Raw genomic sequence first — 20,197 nt, 5'->3', positions numbered from 1 at the left:
ATGTTTTTTCATTATAGTGGAAAATCTGCAGGGCCAGAGAGTTTAAAATGTAGGCAGAGGATTGGATGAAGTTATTTACCTTGGCCTCTTAGCTGGACAGGGAAGGGAAGTGAAGGCAACAGAGGTGGTATTGAGGAAAAAGTGAAAGGGTTCTGCATACCTCTTCATATTAAATTTTATACACATTTTAAAATTTATGGTCTCATAGATATATTTTACTGTGAAAAGTAAAAACGCATACTAATCTTCTATGCTAGGAGAATAAAGAAGTTAAATGTTATTCATATAAAATATAAACAAATGAGCTATATATTTTTTTACCCATTACATTTCTGACTGCTGAAAATGGATTAAGCTTGACAAAAGATAGTTAGAGCTGAGATATAACTGGGACCATCAGTGATTTTGTGGGCAGATATAGACCTATTCCCCGATTATTTGTTTAATGTCTACTTGTCGAAGATAACTTATTTAACTTAGTTTATACTGAGTTGTTAATCAAACTTATTCTCTTTACTATAGAATTCAGCTCTTTAACTTGTCTTTTGGATTATTTCACTTTTTGGTACACACAGAAGCTTGCAGTATGTTACCAATTCACTACCAATTTAAAATATTTTAAAGTTAAAGTGGGAAAATTATTTACTTATTCAGGAAATGAGAATATAGAGTCTAAATTACTTAAGCCCTATATTCTTTTTATCCTTTTGTTTTCCACTTTTGAGTTAGTCGTCAGTATTTTACTGAAAAGTGGGTAAAGACAAGGAGCAGCAGATAATCAAGCCAGGATTTGTTGAGAAACAGGATGAAATGAGATTTGAGGACTTTCTAATTTTATTTATATTCTGTCCCCCAAACATGTTCATAGTTAGCAAGTCAACAATGTATGTGAATTATGAAATAGGATTGTTAAATTTTATTTTTGAGTGTGGAAGTATCTTCCTTTCAGGGAACTTTTCATTTTAAAAATCTGTCATAGTAGCTCCTTACCTTATAAATTTGGAAGACACATTGCTCAGAAGAATTTTACTTGAAACATTAACTTACTCACAAAATGCAACTTCGTCAGAAAGCTATCAGTAGGTGTGACAAGTATATAAATTAATAGACTATATTAACCAAATAATGTTGAGAATCGTTTCAGAAGGAACTAGCTTTATTGACTGCTTTTAACTTCATTTAATGTTAAAAAAAATTAACCATTGTTCTTACCTGGCTACACCTGAAAGTGAAGAGGGCATTTATTCTTTAATTCAATTTTTTGATTTTTATTTTTTAGGTGATTCGATCTGGGCAAAAATTAAGGAAAAAGTCTACTGACAGAGGCGAGAAACGTGGAGGCTGGTTTAGTGGGTTTTGGGGTAAGAAGGAATCTAAGAAAAAAGATGAAGAATCTTTGATTCCTGAAAGTAAGTTCCAAGTCAGATAGTTTATTGTACAGTGATAAGGAAAAGATATATAAATTATGTTTTAGCCAGTTAGTTGAATTTTATTTTATAATGTTTTTGAAATAAAAGCTTAGTATAGTAAACATATAAACAAATACATCAGGATGGAACATTCCCATGTTTATTTAACTAAAATAAAACTTTGAATTTTTGAGAAAAGTTATTTGTGTGAAATTTTAAAACTTGAAATTCAGAAATCTCACAGGTAGCATTCCTTACTGTTACTTTTTTACATGGATATTTAATTAGACGTTTCACTTAACTTTTAATATACTTAGGGAATTATAAAATTGTTATGTGACAGCTGAATTCCCTTAATGGTGTCTGTTTGCGTTTTCTTGACCTAAACAAGCAAATACATGATGTTTAACAAGTCAAAATAGTATATTAGAGGAAATTACTTTGCTGCTTTTGCTTTAGCATTTGTGTCTATTGATTTTAGGCCACTCGTTAGTTTGGTTTGATTTTTTTTTATTGTATCTGTAAGACTGAAGCAATTGATTTCTTAAAATATTATCTTTTTGTAGCTATTGATGACCTTATGACACCAGAGGAAAAAGATAAGCTCTTCACGGCTATTGGTTATAGTGAGAGCACCCACAACCTAACTTTACCCAAGCAGGTAATTATTTAGGTGGTTTCATTTTTCTCTGTTATCTTGAATTGGGTTAAACAAGTTATTGATTTTTAAAGTAACTAATAAAAATACGTTACAGTTTGTTTCTGCTTTACTTTTTGTTAAATGGTTCAGTCAGACCTTACCAATTAAAACTGTCTCCAACTTTAGATTTAGTTGCTTTAATGAATGTGAGAATAACCTGATAAAAAGTACTTATTATAGAGGTAAATTAAGTCTTCTAAAAATTTTATCTTAAAAAATCTGTGTGTGTGTGTGAAATGTAACTCATGTATAAAAGAGTCATCAGAACCAAAATGTATTGCTCATTTGATTTGTCATAAAGAACAGCTGTGTAATTACTATTGGTTAAATTATGGACTGTGCAATAGATAGGGCATTATTGTGAGATCTATCTCTGTTCTTTCATTGTGTGTGTTTTGCTCACTTTCATTGTTGTGTAGGTATTTTCATTTGAAAATACCACAACTTATTTATTCATACTTTTGTTTATGGGCATTTGGGTTGTCTTTGTTTTTTGGTTGTTATGCTACTGTTAACTTCTTGTAAATGTCTTTTAGTGGGCATATGAGATTTTCTGCTCAGTATATCCTTAGGAGTAGAATTGGTGTATCATAGGATATGAGTATGTTTAACTTTAATAGATTCTGCTAAATACTTTTCCAATGTGAAAAACATTTCCATCAGTGGTATATGAAGATTCTTATTGTTCCACATCTTTACCAACTCTTACCGTCAGTCTTTTAAATTTATCCATTCTAAATGGTGAGTATGTAGTATTACATTGTGGTTTTAATTTGTGTTTTCTGGATGACTGAAGAGGTTTTTCACTTTCTTGTACTGTTGTAGGCCTGATATATATCCTCTTTTGTGAAGTAGCTTTTGAGTCTCTTGTTCATTATTGGGTTGTCTTTTCCTTATTGGTTTGTAGGAGTCTTTTATGTATTTGTTAAATTACATTACATCCCTAGAAATTAGTCATTTTATAACTGGAAGTTTGTACCTTTGACTACCTTCACCCTGCTCCCTGTTCCTGGCAACCACCAGTCTATTCTCTGGTCTTTTTAGATTCCACATATAAGTGAGACCATACAGTATTTGTCTTTCTCTGTTCGACTTACTTTACTGAGCATAATGTCCTCAAGCTACATCCATGTTGTTGCAGGATTTCCTTCCTTTTTTACGGCTAAATAATATTCCATTGTGTGTATCCACACCACATTTTCTTTATTTTTTCATCAGTCAGTGGACACCTAGGTTGTTATAATGTCTTGGCTGTTGTGAATAATGCTTCAGTGAACATGGGAGTGCACATATCTCTTTGAGATATTGATTTCATTTCCTTCAGATAAATATCCATAAGTGGAATTGCTGGATCATAAGGTACTGCTCTATTTAGTTTTTTGAGGAGCCTCCTCACTGGTTCTTATAGTGACTATACCGATTTACATTCCCACCCACAGTGTACAAGCATGGGAATATAAATTGGTACAGAATGATAGCCATTCTAACAGGTGTGAGGTGATATCTCATTGTGGTTTCTTATTTTTTTTTTTCTAAAGAACATTGGCAAATGTATTTCCCTCCATGTGAAGTTATTAATGTTTTTTAATTGAAGTATAGTTGATTTACAATATTATATTAGTTTCAGGTGTACATCATTAGTGATTCAGTATTTTTATAGATTATGCTCCATTTAAAGTTCTTACAAAATAATGACTATATTTCCCTGTGATGTACAATATATCCTTGTTGCTTATTATTTTATATATAATAGTTTGTACCTTTTAATTTCCAAACACCTTTTGTGCCCATCCCCCTTTCCCTTGCCCATCTGGTAACCACTAGTTTGTTCTCTATATCTGTTGATGGACATTTAGGTTGCTTCCATATCTTAGCTATTGTATGTAATACTGCTGTGAACATTGGGGTGCATGTATCTTTTTGAATTAGTGTTTTCGTTTTCTTCAGATACACACCCAGGAGTGGAATTGCTGGATCATATGACAGTTCTACTTTCAGTTTTCTGAGGAACGGCTATACTGTTTTCCATAGTGGCTGCACCAATTTACATTACCACCAATAGTGTAGGAGGGTTCCCTTTTCTCCACACCCTCTTCAACATTTGTTTGTTATTTGTGGACTTTTTGATAATAACCATTTTGACAGGCGTGAGGTGATATCTCATTTCAGTTTTGACTTGCATTTCTCTGATGATTAGGCATGTTGAACTTTTTTTCATGTGTCTTTTGGCCATCTCTGTATCTTCAGTGAAAAAAATGTCTACTCAGGTGTTCTTCCCATTTTTTAAAATCAGGTTAGTTGTCTTTTGATACTGAGTTGTATGAGTTGTTTATATATTTTGGATATTAATCCCTTATTGGTAATATCACCTGAAAATATTTTCCCTTACATGGTGAGTTGCCTTTCCATTTTGTCAGTGGTTTCCTTTGCTGTGCAAAAGCTTTTAAGTTTAATAGGGCCTGTTTATTTATTTTTGCTTCTGTTTATTTTGCCTTAGGAGACAGATCAAAAAAATATTGCTGCAATTTGTGTCAGAGAATATTCTGCCTGTGTTCCCTTCTGTGAGTTTTATGGTTTCAGGTCTTACATTTAGGTCTTCGGTCCATTTTGAGTTTATTTTTGTATGTGGGGTGAGGAAATGTTCTAATTTCATTCTTTTACATGTACTGTCCAGTTTTCCCAGCATCACTTATTGAAGAGATTGTCTCTATTCTGTTCTGTTGATCTCTGTGTCTGTTTTTATGCAGGTACCATACCGTTTTGATTACTGTAGCTTTGTAGTATACTCTGAAATCAGGTAGCGTGATACCTCTAGCTTTGTTCTTTTTTCTCAAAATTACTTTGGTAATTCGGAGTCTTTTATGGTTCCATATAAATTTTAGAATTATTTGTTCTAGATCTGTGAAAAATATCATGGGTACTTTGATAGGGATGACATTAAATCGGTAGATTGCTTTGGGTAGTATGGCCATTTTAACAATATAAATTCTTCCAACTTAAGAACATGGGTTATCTTTTCATTTCTTTGTATCATCTTCAATTTCCATTATCGGCATTTTATAATTTTCAGAGTATAGGTCTTTCACCTTCTTGGTTAAGTTTATTCCTAAGCTATTTTATTCTTTTTGATGTGATTCTAAATGTGATTGTTACCTTGCATTCTGTTCCTGATCATTCATTACTAGTGTATAAAAAAGCAACAGATTTCTGTTGATTAATTGTCTATCCTGCAACTTTACTGAATTCATTTATTAGTTCTAAGAGTTTTTAGGCAGAGCCTTTAGGCTTTTCTATATATAGTGTAATGTCATCTGAAAACAGTGATAGTTTTACTTCTTCCCTTCCAATTTAGATACCTTTTATTTCTTTTTCTCATCTGATGGCTGTGGTTAGGACTCCCAATGGTATGTTAAATAGAAGTGGTGAGAGTGGGCATTCTTGTCTTGTTCCTGATTTTAGAGGAAAAGCTTTTAGCTTTTTGGCATTGAGTATGATGTTAGCTGTGGGTTTGTCATAAATGCTCTTTATTATGTTAAGATATGTTCCGACTGTACCAACTGTGATGAGAGTTTTGTCATGAATGGATGTTGAATTTTGTCAAATGCTTTTTCTTCACCTACTGAGATGATCATGTGTTTCTTATCCTTCCTTTTGTTAATGTGGTGTATCATATTGATTGATTTGTGAATATTGAACCATCCTTACATCCTTGGAATAAATCCTACTTGATCATGGTGTATGATTTTTTTTATATATTGTTGAATTCAGTTTGCTAATATATTGTTGAGGACTTTTGCAACAATATTCATCAGAGATATTGGCCTGTAGTTTTCTTTTTTGTAGTGTCTTTGGTTTTGGTATCAGGGTATTGGTGGCCTCAGAGAATGAATTTGGGAGTGTTCCTTCCTCTTCAGTTTTTTGGAATAGTTTGAGAAGGATAGGTAATAACTCTTCTTTATATGTTTAGTAGAATTTCGCTATGAAGCTGTTTGGTTCTGTACTTTTGTTTGCTGGGATATTTCTGATTAACTCAATTTTACTACTAATGGTCAGTCTGTTCAGATTGTCTGTTTCTTCTTGATTTAGTCTTGGAAGGTTGTATGTTTCTAGAAATTTGTCAATTTCTTCTAAAAAAGGTGTCCAATTTGTTGGCATATAACTGTTCATAGTATTCTCTTATGCTTTTTGCATTTCTGTGATAATGGTTGTTATTTCTCCTCTTCCATTTCTTGTTTTGTTTGTGTGGGTTCTCTCTTTTCACCTTGGTGAGCCTAGTTATTGGTCTCTATTTTATTTATTTCCTCTCTGATCTTTATTATTTTCTTCCTTCTGCTGACTTTGGTCTTTGTGTCTTCTTTTTCTTATTACTTTAGATGGTAAGTTTGGTCGTTTATTTGAGATTTTTCTTATTTCTTAAGGTAGGCCTGTATTGATATAAAGTTCTCTCTCAGAACTGCTTTCAGTGCATGCCATAGATTTTGGAAAGTTGTGTTTCCATTTTCGTTTGTCTGGAGATATTTTATGATTTCCTCTTTGATTTCTTCATTGACTTTTTGGTTTTTTAATAGCATATTGTTTAGGCTCCATGTGTTCATGCTTGTCCCTCTTTGCTTCCTGTAGTTGATTTCTAGTTTCATACCACTGTGGTTGGAAGAATTGCTTGATATGATTTCTATCCTCTTAAATTTGTTGAGACTTGTTTTGTGGGCTAGCATATGATATATCATGGAGAACATTCCATGTGCATTTGAAAACAATGTATATTTTTCTGTTTTTGGATGGAATGTCCTATAGATATCTATTAAGTCCATCTGGTCTGTTGTGTCATTTAAGACCACTGTTTCCTCATTGATTTTCTGTCTAGATGATCTGTCCATTGCTGTAAGTGGAGTGTTAAAGTCCCCTACTATTATTGTATTATTGTCAGTTTCTCCCTTTATGTCTGTTAATATTTGCTTTATATATCTCGGTGCTCCTGTATTTGGTGTATATATGTTAATGAGTGTTATAGTCTATTTTTATATTGATCTCTTTTTCATTATATAATGCCTTTCTTTGTCTTTTTTAAATAGACTTTGTTTCAAAGTCTGTTTTTTCTGATATGAGTATTGCTCCCCTCAATATCTTGTCATTTCCATTTGCGTGAAATATCTTTTACCATCCTCTCACTTTCAGTCTGTGTGTGTCTTTAGCTCTGAAGTGAGTTTCTTGTAAGCAGCATAAAGATGGGTCTTGTTTTCTTATCCAACCAGCCATCCTTTGTCTTTGATTGGAGCATTTAATCTGTTAACATTTAAAGTAATTATTGATAGGTGTGTACTTACTGCCTTTTTGTTACTTGTTTTCCAGTGTTTTTGTAGTTTTTCCCTGTTCTTCTTCTGTTAGTTTCTTCCCTTTTGGTTTGATGATTTTCTTTAGTGCTATGCTTGTGTTCTTACTCTGTATTTTTTGTATATCTATTGTAGGTTTTTGATTTATGGTTACCGCAAGGTTCACGTATGTTGACCTATAACTATACTTGCTTGTTCTAAATAGGAAGTCATTTAAGCTCAAGCACATTCTAAGTGATCTACATTTTTTTCTCCCCTCCTTCACATTTTGATGTCACACACATTTGATGTCATATTTTACATCTTCATGTTTATCCCTTTACTGATTGTTATAGTTATAGTTGATTTTATAATTTTGTTCTTTTCGTCTCCATGATAGCTTAATTGATTGATTCTCAGACTTTACTATGTATTTGCCTTACTAGTGGACTTCCCTTCCTACCTGATTCTATGTGGGTCTTTCTTACAGCCTTGGTTTTGCAGGAGTCTTTTTGCCAGTCTGCAGTTAGTTTTCTATGAGAATTGTTTACATGTAGACATATTTTGATGTGTTCATGTTGGGTAGTTGAGTTCATTTCACATCCTCCTACTGTGCCATCTTGATCTTCTCCCTCATTGTGGTTTTGAATTGCATTTCCCTGATGATTAGTGATGTTGAGCATCTTTTTATATACCTGTTGGCCATTTGAATATCCTCTTTGGAAAAATGTCTATTCAGGTCCTTCACCCAATTTTTAATTGGATTATTATTATTATTATTATTATTTTGCTATTGAGTTGTATGAGTTCCTTTTATATTTTTCTTATTAACCCCTTATCAGATATGTGGTTTGCAAATATTTTCTCCCATTCTGTATGTTGCCTTTTCATTGTGTTGCTTCCTTTTCTATGCAGAAGCTTTTTAGTTTGATGTTGTCCTGCTTATTTATTTTTGCTTTTCTTGCTTCTGCTTTCAGTGTCATATCCATAAAATCATTGCCAAGACTGCTGTCAGGGAGCTTTTTTTCCCTGTGCTTTCTTCTAGGAGTTATGGCTTCAGGTCTTACATTTAAGTCGTTAACCCATTTCTAGTTAATTTTTGTGTGTGGTGTAAGATAGGGGACCAGGGACTTCCCTGGTGGTGCAGTGGTTAAGAATCCACCTGCCAAGACAGGGAACACAGGTTCGATCCCTGGTCCGGGAAGATCCCACATGCTGCGGAGCAAATAAACCTGTGCACCACAGCTACTGATCCTGTGCTCTAGAGCCTGTGAGCCACAACTACTGAGCCCACGTGCCACAACTGCTGAAGCCCGTGTGCCTAGAGCCCATGCTCTGCAACAGAGAGAAGCCATCGCAATAAGAAACCTGCGCACTGCAAGGAAGAGTAGCCCCCACTCAACACAACTAGTGAAAGCCTGTGTGCAGCAACGAAAACCCAACACAGCCATAAATAAATTAATTAAAAAAAAAAAAGGGGACCAGTTTCATTCTTTTGCACTTGAATATCCAGTTTTTCTTGCACCATTTAATAAAGAGACTTTCTTTTCTCCATTGAGTATTCTTGGGGTTTTTTTCAAATATTAGTTAACCATATGTGCATGGATTTATGTCTGTGCTCTCGATTATGTTCTGTTGGTCTGTGTGTCTGTTTTAATGCCAGGACCATATTGTTTTGATTTCTGTAGCTTTGTAATATAGTTTGAAATTAGGAAGTGTTATGCCTAGTCTAGCTTTGTGGGTTTTTTTTTTTCCTCTCAAGATTGCTTTTGCTATTGAGGGTCTTTTGTGGTTCCATGCAAAATGCCATTGGAGTTTGTAGGGATTGCATTGAATCTATAGATTACTTTGGGTAGTATGTACATTTTTAAAAGCATTAATTTTTCCAATCAATAAACAAAGCATAGCTTTTCTGTTTATGTTTTCTTTAGTTTCTTTCATGAGTGTCTTATAGTTTGCAGCATAGATATCTTTAACTTCCTTTGTTAAATTTATTCCTAATTATTTTATTGTTTTTTTTGCTGTTGTAAATGGGATTGCTTAAAATTTTTCTTCAAATTAGTATATAGAAACAACTGATTTTGTATGCTAATTTTGTATCCTGCAACTTTACTGAATTTTTTCATTAGTTCTAACTTTTTTTGGTGGAGTCTTAAGGATTTTCTCTACGTAAGACATATCATGTGCAGAGAGAGGCAATTTTCCTTCTTCCTTTACAATTTGGATGCATTTTGTTTCTTTTTCTTGCCCGATTTCTCTGGCTAGGACTTCAAATGCTATGTTTAATGGTAGTGGTGAGAGTGGGCACCCTTGTCTTGTTCGTGATCTTGGGGAAGAACTTTTTACCTTTCAACATTGAGTATGGTGTTAGCTGTGGGCTTGTCATATATGGCCTTTATTATGTTGAGGTACATTCCTTCTATACCCAATTTATTGAGAGTTTTTATTGTGAATGGATGTAGAATTTTGTCAAATGTTTTTTCTGAATCTACTGAGATAGTCATGTGATTTTTATCTTTTTATTCATGTGATATATTACATTAATTTCTTTTCGTATGTTGAACCATCCATCCTTACATCCCAGAGATGAATCCTAGTTGATTATGGTATATGATCTTTTTACTGTGCTGCTGAATTTGGCTTGATAGTATTTTGTTGAGAATTTTTGTATCTGTGTTTATCAGTGATATTGGCCTGTAGTTTTCTTTTCTCATAGTGTCCTTTTCTGGCTTTGATATCAGGGTAATGCTGGACTTGTAAAATGAATTTGGGAGTATTCCTATTCTTCTGTTTTTTGAGGAGTTTTGAGAGGATTGGTGTAGATTCTTTAAATGTTTGATAGAATTCATCAGTGAAAACATTTGGTCCTGGGCTTTTTTTTCTTGGGATATTTTTAATTACTCATTCAATCTCCTTCATTATTGGTTTATTCAGATTTTCTGTTCATGATTCATTCTTGGTAGATTATGTTTCCCAGAATTTATCAATTTCTTCTAGGTTTTCCAATTTGTTGGTGGATAGCTGTTCATAGTAATCACTCTTATGGTCTTTGGTATTTTTGTGGTATCAGTTGTAATGTTTCTTCTTTAATTTATAATTTTATTTATATGTGTTGTTTCTTTTTTTTTGTTAGTCTATCTAAAGGTTTGTCAGTTTTGCTTTTCAAAGAACCAACTGTTGGTTTTATTAATCTCCATTGTGTTTCTGTTTTTCTGCTGTATTCTCTTTTTCATTTATTTCTGCTGTAATGTTTATTATTTCCTTTATTCTTCTAACTTTGGGCCTAGTTTGTTCTTTCATAGTTCTTTGAGGTGTAAATTTAGGTTGTTTACTTGAGATCTTTCTTTTTTCTTGATGTAGGCGTTCATCACTATAAACTTTCCTCTTAAAACTGCTTTTGCTGCATCCAGTAAGTTTGGTATGTTGTATTTCCATTTTTGTTTGTCTCATGATACTTTTTATTTTCCCTTTTGATTTCTTCCTTGATCCAGGAGTGTGTTCAGGAGTGTGTTGTTTAATTTCCATGTATTTGTGAATTTTGTAGTTTTATTATTATTACTGATTTCTAGTTTCATTTCGTTGTGATTGGAAAGACACTTGATATAATGTGTATCTTCTTGAGTATTTTGAGACTTTTTTGTGGTCTAATGTATGATCTATCCTAGAAAATATTCCATTTATTCCAGAAGAGTATTTATTCTGCTGCTGTTTGGTGGAATTTCTCTCTATGTCTGTTAGGTCCATTTGGCATGTAGTGTTATTCAAATCCATTGTTTCCTTATTGATTCTGTCTGGATGATATCTCTTTTGTTGAGAATGGAGTCCCCAACTAATATTTTATTGCTGTCTATTTCTTTTGGTTCTGTTAGTATTTGATTTATATATTTAGGTGCTCCAGTGGGTACATAACATATTTACAGTTGTTACCTCTTCTTGATGGAATGACCTGACCCCTTTATCATTATATAATGACCTTCTTTGTCTCTTCTGACTATTTTTAACTTAAAGTCTTTTTTTTTTTCTGATGTAAATATAGCTACTCTGTCTTTTTTGGTTAATGTTTGCTTGAAATATCTTTTTCCATCCCTTCACTCTCAGTCTGTGTGTGGCCTTAAAGCTAAAGTGAGTCTCTTGTAGGCAGCAGATCATTGTATCTTTTTTTAAAAAAAAAAATCCATTCTGTCAGTCGCTGTCTTTTGATTGGAGAGTTTAATTCATTTACATTTAAAGTAACTACTGAGAGATAAGGGTTTACTATTTACATTTTGTTAATTGTTTTCTGACTCTTTCATAGATTCTTTGTTCCTTATTTCCTCTCTTCTTGTGTGGTTTGATGAGAAACATGTCTCTAGTTACCTGTCCTACCTGTAGTCTTGACCTTTCAATTTTGGGGGCAGAATTTTTTTTTTCTCAATGTCTTACTAACTCTCCAAAGTCATCAAGCAGATGTTCTTTGTATTTTGTTCAGTTTTTGAGCTAGAGGATTGTTTTGAATTACTTTGCTTTAGTGAAAGCTGCTGAATTGAATCTTTAGGCCACAAAATATTTTATCAGATTTCATTTTTATTACCTTTAAAACTAAGAGAAATTAATTTTGAATCTTTTGTAAATGTCCTGTTTGAGCAAGCAATTTTGTATTGAGTTTTCTAATGTTCTTTTTTTACAATGAACATACGTTTTTTAGATCATTTTATAATTTAACAGATTTAAATATGAAGAAATGAAAGAATTACTTAAAATTTAACCATTTTCATTCATTCTTTCATTTAGTATGTTGCTTATATTGTGGCACTGAAGTTAGTAAGCACCTCTGTTACAATAAGAGAAAACAGAAATATTCCAGAAATACTGAAAATTCAGATAATTGGCCTTGGCACCCAAGTGTCTCAGCGACCAGGAGCACAAGCACTTAAGTAAGTTTTAAAAACTTGTTATTTTAATTTTTATTCCTCAGTTTGACTTCAGGCCAAAAAAATACAGTGTTACTTAGCATAAAAAAACCTGATTAATAGTAGTTTGTCTCTGATTTCTTTTCCTTTTGTGTGTGAAGATAGTCATTTTATATTAGAGTTTTTTACGGAACTATACGAGGAGCTCATCATTTGTTCTCCCCTTCCTTTTTTCCTTCACAAATATTTCTTGTGTACTGTTTAATTCATAGATTTGTTACTATGAAGGCTATGAATAGAAACAATAACTTTCTGTTTTCAAGGTGTTTATGCTGTAGTTCATAAGAGAGGAAACAAAAAGTTAATTTAAAATCTGTATAATATTTGAGAGCTCATAAGTAAGAAGGTACTGTAATGTGAAATACCTTAGGGTTAATGCTACACAAGCTCAGTTGTAGAAGGGAATAACTTGGGCTTGGAGATTTGGGGCTTAGGCTAACTGAATGGAAGGGACCAACAGATGCAGGGATGAGGGAGGAGAGTGTGCAGGGTGGCATGAAATAGGGAGATGAGTTCCATGAGTTAAGTATAGCATGTATTCGTGCGGCAGTTCTGCAGTGTTCTGAAGTTGGCCAAAGTGGATTTTCATGAGGATAAGGAGAATAAAAAAATAAACCAAATCAGAGAAAAAAAGCCCCAGATTGTGTGGGTAATTAAATGCCAGGCTACAGAGTTTGGACTTCAACTCTGGGTGATGGGCATGGTCCTGGCTCTCAAAGGAGTTTTTTAAAAGGGAAATTTGTATTTTAACCTATTATATTACAAGGATCTTATTTGTAATACTTCTTTTTTCCGCATTGGATTGTAGGGTGGAAGCAAAACTAGAACATTGGTATATAACAGGTCTGAGACAGCAAGATATTGTACCATCTCTTGTGGCTTCAATTGGTGATACTGCATCATCCTTGCTTAAAATTGAATTTGAAACCAATCCAGAGAATAGTACTGCTGACCAGACTCTGGTTGTTCAGTCTCAGCCTGTGGAGGTCATCTATGATGCTGTGAGTACAAGGAGAAAGTGAATCCTTATTAAACACGTCTTATGCTTCTGATATATGGTTTTCTTCTTTTTTCCTTTTCATATTTAACCTTAATTTACTTAGCAGCTCAGTTTACTGACACTTTTTTCTTGATTAAAGAGCAGTACATGTTTAGCAGTTAATTTTGATTTTTCATATGCTACAGATTTTTTTCTACTGTATGCTTATGTTAAATTTTTAAAAAATGTAATATACCCCTAAAGAAGTCTGTGTTTATTATACCGGCTAACTACTCACAAATAATTACACACCAGTTTCCTACTCCAGTTTCTTTTTGCTTATTTTCCCTTTCTCTTCAATGTTTGGAACCAGTTTAAAGAGCTTTAGCAGCAAATGAAAGAATTTTAGATACTGTTCACGTGAGAAAAAAGCGTTGCCGTTTCTTTGCTGTTGAAAATGTTGGCTCCAGTTCTGTATCTGTAGCTCCATCTTTATTCAGACTCTCTTAACTCATCTTGAGCTAGCCAGCAGCAAGGGTGTGGTTCATCACTCGTTCCATCACTTGTAGGTTGGCCCCACTCTGCCATTGAGATCCCTGACTTATTTTTACTGTACAGTTTAGAAGTAAATTCACAGTGTGGGTGGGAGGCAGAACTTATGGTATTCTGTGATTTTTTAAAAAAAATTTAAAAAAATTTAAATTGTGGTAAAATACATAGAACATAATTTCCCATCTTAGCTATTTTTTAAGTGTATAGTTCAGTAGGGTTAAGTACATTCACACCATTGTACATCCAATGCCCAGAACTCATTCTTTCTTGCAAAATGTCTGAATTTAATTTCAAGTTTCGGTGTAGGTAAGGGCTGAACAGCTTTCTTATTTCCTCTCTAAACTTCAAAGTGCAGGAGAATCCAGTTGCAGTATAGAGAGGTGGAGTTTCACCTTCTAATCTGGAGGCTAAGTCTAGAAGTAATGCCCCATTGATACATCAACATGATACCATAGAACATACTTAAGGTCACCTTAACGATATGCACACATTTGTTGCCTTTCCAATAAGGTGAAGTGGGCTATACCTTTTTTAGGTTTCCTTTCACTCCAGAGGGAGATGTAGTAGGGTCGATTGTCTTTGGAGGTACCACCTCAGTTCAGAGCCAGAGTTGATTAGAATTAAACTGAAACTTTAAATTTTGTAATATAGAAAGTACTCTGTATAACTTGTTTATATTTTAAATGATTTTACAGAAAACCATCAATGCAGTGGTTGAATTCTTTGAGTCAAATAGGGGATTAGATCTTGAGCAAATAACATCAGCTACATTGATGAAGCTGGAAGAAATTAAAGAGAGAACAGCTACAGGTAAAGAATTGACTGCATAAATGTCATCTAAACTCTCAAAATTTTTTGCTGTTCTAATGTAAATACTATGTTTAAAATAGTGTAGGTAGTTTTGTCAAATATACCTGCCAGACTGGGTGAGAAAGAGAATAATATGGGGCACAGGTGATTCTGTCTGCTGTTACCTTCAGGAACCTGTGCTGCAGAGTGAACTTGAGCTGGAAAACATCCCTGTCTCAGTTCTTAAGCGACTGTTCACCGTACTGTGTGTGAATCGAGTTTTAAAGATACATGCTTTTGTGCATTATGGCCTCTAATCTTAAGCCACCTACTGTATCTGGTTACTTAACTAAAGAAATAATGAATTTTTCTATCTCTGGCTAAAATACTAGCTGTGTTGGTTTTATTATATTATGCGATATGATTGTTTCTCATTGACCATAATGCAATTTCACCTTACATGCTGAATGGAGAATCTAATCTGTGAAAAGAACTTCTCCAACATACTTTTCAAGTGATATTCTTATTCTCGTTGTTAATAATATGATTATATATTTCAATTTGACTGTATAATCTTTCATCATTTCTTTTTCTTCTTTTAGGACTTACACATATTATTGAAACCCGAAAAGTTCTTGATTTAAGGATAAATCTGAAGCCCTCGTATCTAATAGTTCCACAGACAGGTTTCCACCATGAAAAGTCAGATCTTCTCATCTTAGATTTTGGTACATTTCAGGTAGGTGTATATGCATTTCTGTCTGCCCATTTTTGCTCAGTTTAGTAGCTAGCTGTCTGACAGTATGCTGTTTTTCCCTCAGAGTTCACTTAAACTAAACCTAGACTTATTTCTTATTAGCATTTTGTCAAGCCTAGCTTAGATTGTATAGTTTGTATGTATTTTACAGCTATTAAAAAAAAAAAGCCTAACATTTTCTGAGATGGGTAGATGATTTGACATTGAGGACTGGGTTACTGCTGTCTTTTCCTAATTAGAGAGAAGCACTCCTAGTTTTCAAGCACTCCTAGGTTTCCAGAATCTAATTACGTAGTTTTCTTTGTTAATTTATATGTCTTGAGAATAGAAAATTATACAGATATGAATATATGTTTGTTAAATCACTGACATCAACTAAGTAGAGTACGAGAACTCTAAGGGTTTGGGTGTTGAACCTCCTAGAAATCCAATCTTCTGAGAAAAAGTGAAGATTTCAAGAAATGGAGTCCTGAATTGATCCTTGTTTCCTTTAGGAAGAGGGTAAAGCAAGTTGAGATTGGAGCTGAATTCTAATGGCCTAATTATTCTAGTTATATAGTGGGGAGAGGAAGGAATAAAACCTTCTGTTTCATGGTGAAGACTTTAGGATAGCTGGTAGGGAAGCTTGAGCCAAAAGTGGTGACAACTCCTGAGAGCCAGGAAGAGTCGCATGTCTAGACGGGTTATTTGAGATAGACAGCTGTGTAACTCATCTTGTCATTAATTTAAATGTGCTGAGCACCTGTTACCCAAACGTAATAGAGATGTATGCTGAAATGGTATATTCCTAATAAAATATTTGCTAATAATTATTAGAAAATTAAGCAAAATAGGAATTCATTAAGGGCAATGTTTTAATTTTATTTAGGCTTTAAGAAAACACAACTAAAGTATGTTGATATAAAGATTTTTCTGTTAAAAAAATTGAAGGTTTTTCTCCATTTCAGCTTAACAGTAAAGATCAAGGTTTGCAGAAGACTAGTAATTCATCTCTGGAAGAAATAATGGATAAGGCATATGACAAGTTTGATGTGGAAATAAAAAGTGTGCAACTACTCTTTGCAAGAGCAGGTAAACTGTTGCTCAGTTTTCAGGATCTTGAAATTATGTTGAGTAGCGTTGGTAAACAGATATGCATGTTTACGTCTATATCAACCCTGATAACATTTTGAACACATACTGTTGGTCACTTAAGAGAACCAAATAGGAGCCCATCAGTGAAAATCTTTGTCACAATTATAAACAGAGATGTGGCTGTTCATCTTAGGGTACTTAGTACCATTTGAATCTAAGTCCAGTCGTTGCCTGTTTTTTTTTAAAGTGACATAAAACTGCCCAGAATACAGAATAGAAGTTGCAGTTGGCTCATGTTCCTCTGTCCCAGTGTGTTTGGGATGTCTCAATGTTGTTTCCCCTTGCTGCCTTTATTTTTAAATATTTTACTATTAGCCTAGTCTTTATTTGAGTAGTAGTATGTTTTTTACTTTTAGATACCTGAGAAGTATGGATATAGTCTTTAAACCCTAAAAGTAGTGAATTTAATTATTTTCCAAAAGCATTGGTGGTTTCTACTGCTTAAATGAAGATTGTTGGTTGTCTGTATTTCTTTAGTTTCTAGAAGCAATAATAAGTATTTGCAAAATATCCTTGAGTATATCACTCTGTGGTAGGTCACTGGAGGAAAGGACATAGTTTCTGTGTGCAGAGTGTAGAGTATAGTGGGAGTGATGAGATTTATTACAATGTAAATATATAATGCTCTACTTAGTTTTATAGATTGAGCCTATTAATTCCTTGAAGAGAAGTACCTATACAGACCATTAAAGCTGCCTTTTCTTTTGTCTGTACTTAATAATAATTGTTTGAATTATAAGCAATAAAAGATGTTCATTCATTGTCATCAGTTAAGATCTGTGTAGGGTTCTTTCAGTCATTGGAAGTCTGTCTTTGGAACCTTCTTATTTGGAAGAAAAGTGACTGTTACACTCTTTTGTCATAAAATCTTGCTTGATAAAACTCATTTTTGCCTTAGAATTATTGCACTTAGGACCCCCAGAAACCTCTTTTTTTCTTCTTTTTTTTCCTGTTTTTTCCTTTTTTCACTGCAATCTCCCAACCTTGATCTCTAATTCTGGAATCAAGGCAGTAAATTCTTAGGTTTTTTCCCCTGTTTGCTTTAAAATGTAAGATGTTATTAGAAAACATTCTTCAAATAAATGTTCAGAATTATTTTTATATCATAGTCTTTGACTTTTGTCAATCTGTGTTAATATAGGTCATTTAGCTTGTATGTTGAAAGAAGTAAAAGTATCATTGAATATATTTGTTAATTATTTTCTAATAGGTTACTTTTCCATAGAACATCTGATAATCTAAAACTAATTAATAAATAAAAACTAGTCATTTAATTTAAAAAATTTTTTTAAGATGAAAACTGGAAAAAGTGTCGATTTCAGCATCCATCAACTATGCATATATTGCAACCCATGGATATTCATGTTGAGTTGGCCAAGGCAATGGTGGAAAAAGACATTAGAATGGCTAGGTAATGTATGAGTTTCCTTTGTATTATAAAATCAACAAGGTGAAATATATCTGCATCAGTTACTGAATTTTAAGAAAGAAAAGCTAGATTTCTGAAGGACAGAAAAAAATAATGATTATCTTACAGCAGAAATACATTTTTAAGGAAATGTTTATTTGAATTATATATCACCTCTCTTATTTCAGAAGTATTTGGGCTTTTACATTTTGTGAAAGTTGGTTATCCCTGTTTTTGAATGGATTGAATTCAAGGTTCAATATTGAAATATAAAATCTTCAAAAATTATAGGCTCTTTTGATTATGAAACCATATAAAATCTTGAGAATAAGGGAATGGAAAGTAGAAACTGAATTTTGAATTTAAGTAGATAATTATGAAATTATCTGCTGCCTTCTTAAAAACAGCCTTGTTGAAGTATTATTGACATTTAATAAGCTACATTTGTTTAAAGTATGCATTTTGATAAGTTTTGACATAAGTATCTATGAAACCATCACCACAGTCAAGATAATGAACACATCCATCATCCTCAAAAGTCCGTGTGTCCCATTGTATTCTCTCCCTCACATCCCTACCTGCTAACTCCTCTTCCCTCAATCCCCAGGCAACATTGATCTTCTTTCTGACACTAAAGGTTTGTTAGAGTTTTCTAGAATTTTATATAAATAAAATCATAGAATTGTAATTCTTTTTTTTTTTACTTTCATTCAGTATAATTGATTTGAGATTCATTCATGTGTGTGTATCTTTAGTTCATTGATACTCTTTATCAGTTGGAGGTTAAACCAACCATGCATTACTAGATAAACCTCTTTTAGTAGTAATGTATTATTCTTTTAAAATGTTGGATTTGGCTTGCTAAAATTTTGTTATGAAGTTTTAAAACCTTACATTTCTGTTTATGAGGGATATTGATCTGTGCTTTTATTTTCTTGTTTTGGCATCAATGTATCAGGCTTCATAGAGGGAAGTTGTATAGAATTGGTATTTTTTCCTCCTTACATGTTTGGTAGAATTCGCCCGTGAAGCCACCTGGGCCTGGAGTTTTCTTTTTTGGGGGAGGGTTTTTAACTACAAATTAAGTTTCTTTAACTTAAATTCAATTTCTTTAATAGATATAGGGCTGTTCAGATTATCTGTTTTTTTGAGTGATCTTTGGTAATTTGCATTGCAATGAAAAAGTTTGTCTTTCATGTCTTAGTTGTTGAGTTTATTGTTTTAAAATTGTTCATAATATTTCCATCTTTAATACCTGGAGAATTTGTAGTGTTGCTATTTCTCTCAGTCTTGATGTTACTAACTTGTGCCTTTTCTCTTTTTTTTCTGATCAGTCTGGTTAGAGGTTTATCAATTTTGTTGATCTTCTGAAAGAATCAGCTTTTGGTTTCAAATGTTTATTGTATTTGTTTTTTATTTTGTTGATTTCCACTCTCACATACAGTATTGCTTTTTTGTTTTGCTTACTTTGGGTTTCATTTGTTTTACTCTCCTAGTTTCTTAAGATGGAAGCTGAGACCATTCAATTGAGACCTTTCTTCTTTTCTAATACAGGCATTTAGTGCTTTAAATTTCCCTTGAAATGCTGCTTAACTGTACCCTACACATTTTGAAACTCTTCAGTCAGTAGACTGGGTATTTGTACGACTTTAGTCATTTGTTTCCCATCTTTCAACTTTCCTTTGTTGACTGATGTCCAGTGTCTTTGAAACAGTTGTTTCACATATTTTGTCCATTTTTTTAGTTATTTTAGTTGGGAGGGTTTATCTAGTCCCTCTATTTGGGATGATATTAGTTTTATGCAATGTTTCAGAAATAATTAATAAAGAAGCATCTCACATTTTTGCAGTGCTTTTCAATTTACAGAGTACTTTCACAGAAAGTTCAATCCTTTGAGGTAGGAACAGCTAACTGGCCTCTTTCGAACATTAGTGGTTGCATTACACAGAAAAATCATTCTTCATTTAGTAGTTAGGCATCTGTCAACTTGAGCTGTTCACAGCTTAGTTAGGAAGTCAAAAATAAACAACCTGAAAGAGCTTTATGAGCAGCAGATAGCTGCCACAAAGTTATTAGGACAAGCAAACCCAGGCAGTTAGGTGTAATAGGGAAGCAGAAGAGAAGCACGTGCTGAAAAGTAAGCACCTGATGAAAGCACAACAGTGATTCAGCAGTGAGTAAAACAGATACCCTTCTCATGGAGCTTATATT

General features: G+C 33.3%; 1 protein-coding gene across 6 annotated transcripts in view; it reads left to right on the top strand.

Moving 5' to 3' along the window:
• VPS13C (vacuolar protein sorting 13 homolog C) overlaps positions 1-20,197 on the top strand; it is a 182,326-nt gene that overhangs the window by 54,926 nt on the left and 107,203 nt on the right. For all 6 annotated transcript variants that reach the window (XM_082444517.1, XM_082444513.1, XM_082444514.1 and 3 more), the window contains 8 exons: positions 1,280-1,409; positions 1,976-2,070; positions 12,189-12,331; positions 13,176-13,368; positions 14,594-14,708; positions 15,290-15,426; positions 16,392-16,515; positions 17,872-17,989. In XM_082444517.1, coding sequence (XP_082300643.1) covers positions 1,280-1,409; positions 1,976-2,070; positions 12,189-12,331; positions 13,176-13,368; positions 14,594-14,708; positions 15,290-15,426; positions 16,392-16,515; positions 17,872-17,989 — 1,055 coding nt within the window. The remainder of the gene's footprint in view (positions 1-1,279; positions 1,410-1,975; positions 2,071-12,188; positions 12,332-13,175; positions 13,369-14,593; positions 14,709-15,289; positions 15,427-16,391; positions 16,516-17,871; positions 17,990-20,197) is intronic.

Source organism: Balaenoptera physalus (assembly GCF_965194825.1).
Source record: "Balaenoptera physalus genome assembly, chromosome: 2".
NCBI lineage: Eukaryota > Metazoa > Chordata > Mammalia > Artiodactyla > Balaenopteridae > Balaenoptera > Balaenoptera physalus.
This window is presented reverse-complemented; position numbering and strand designations above follow the sequence as displayed.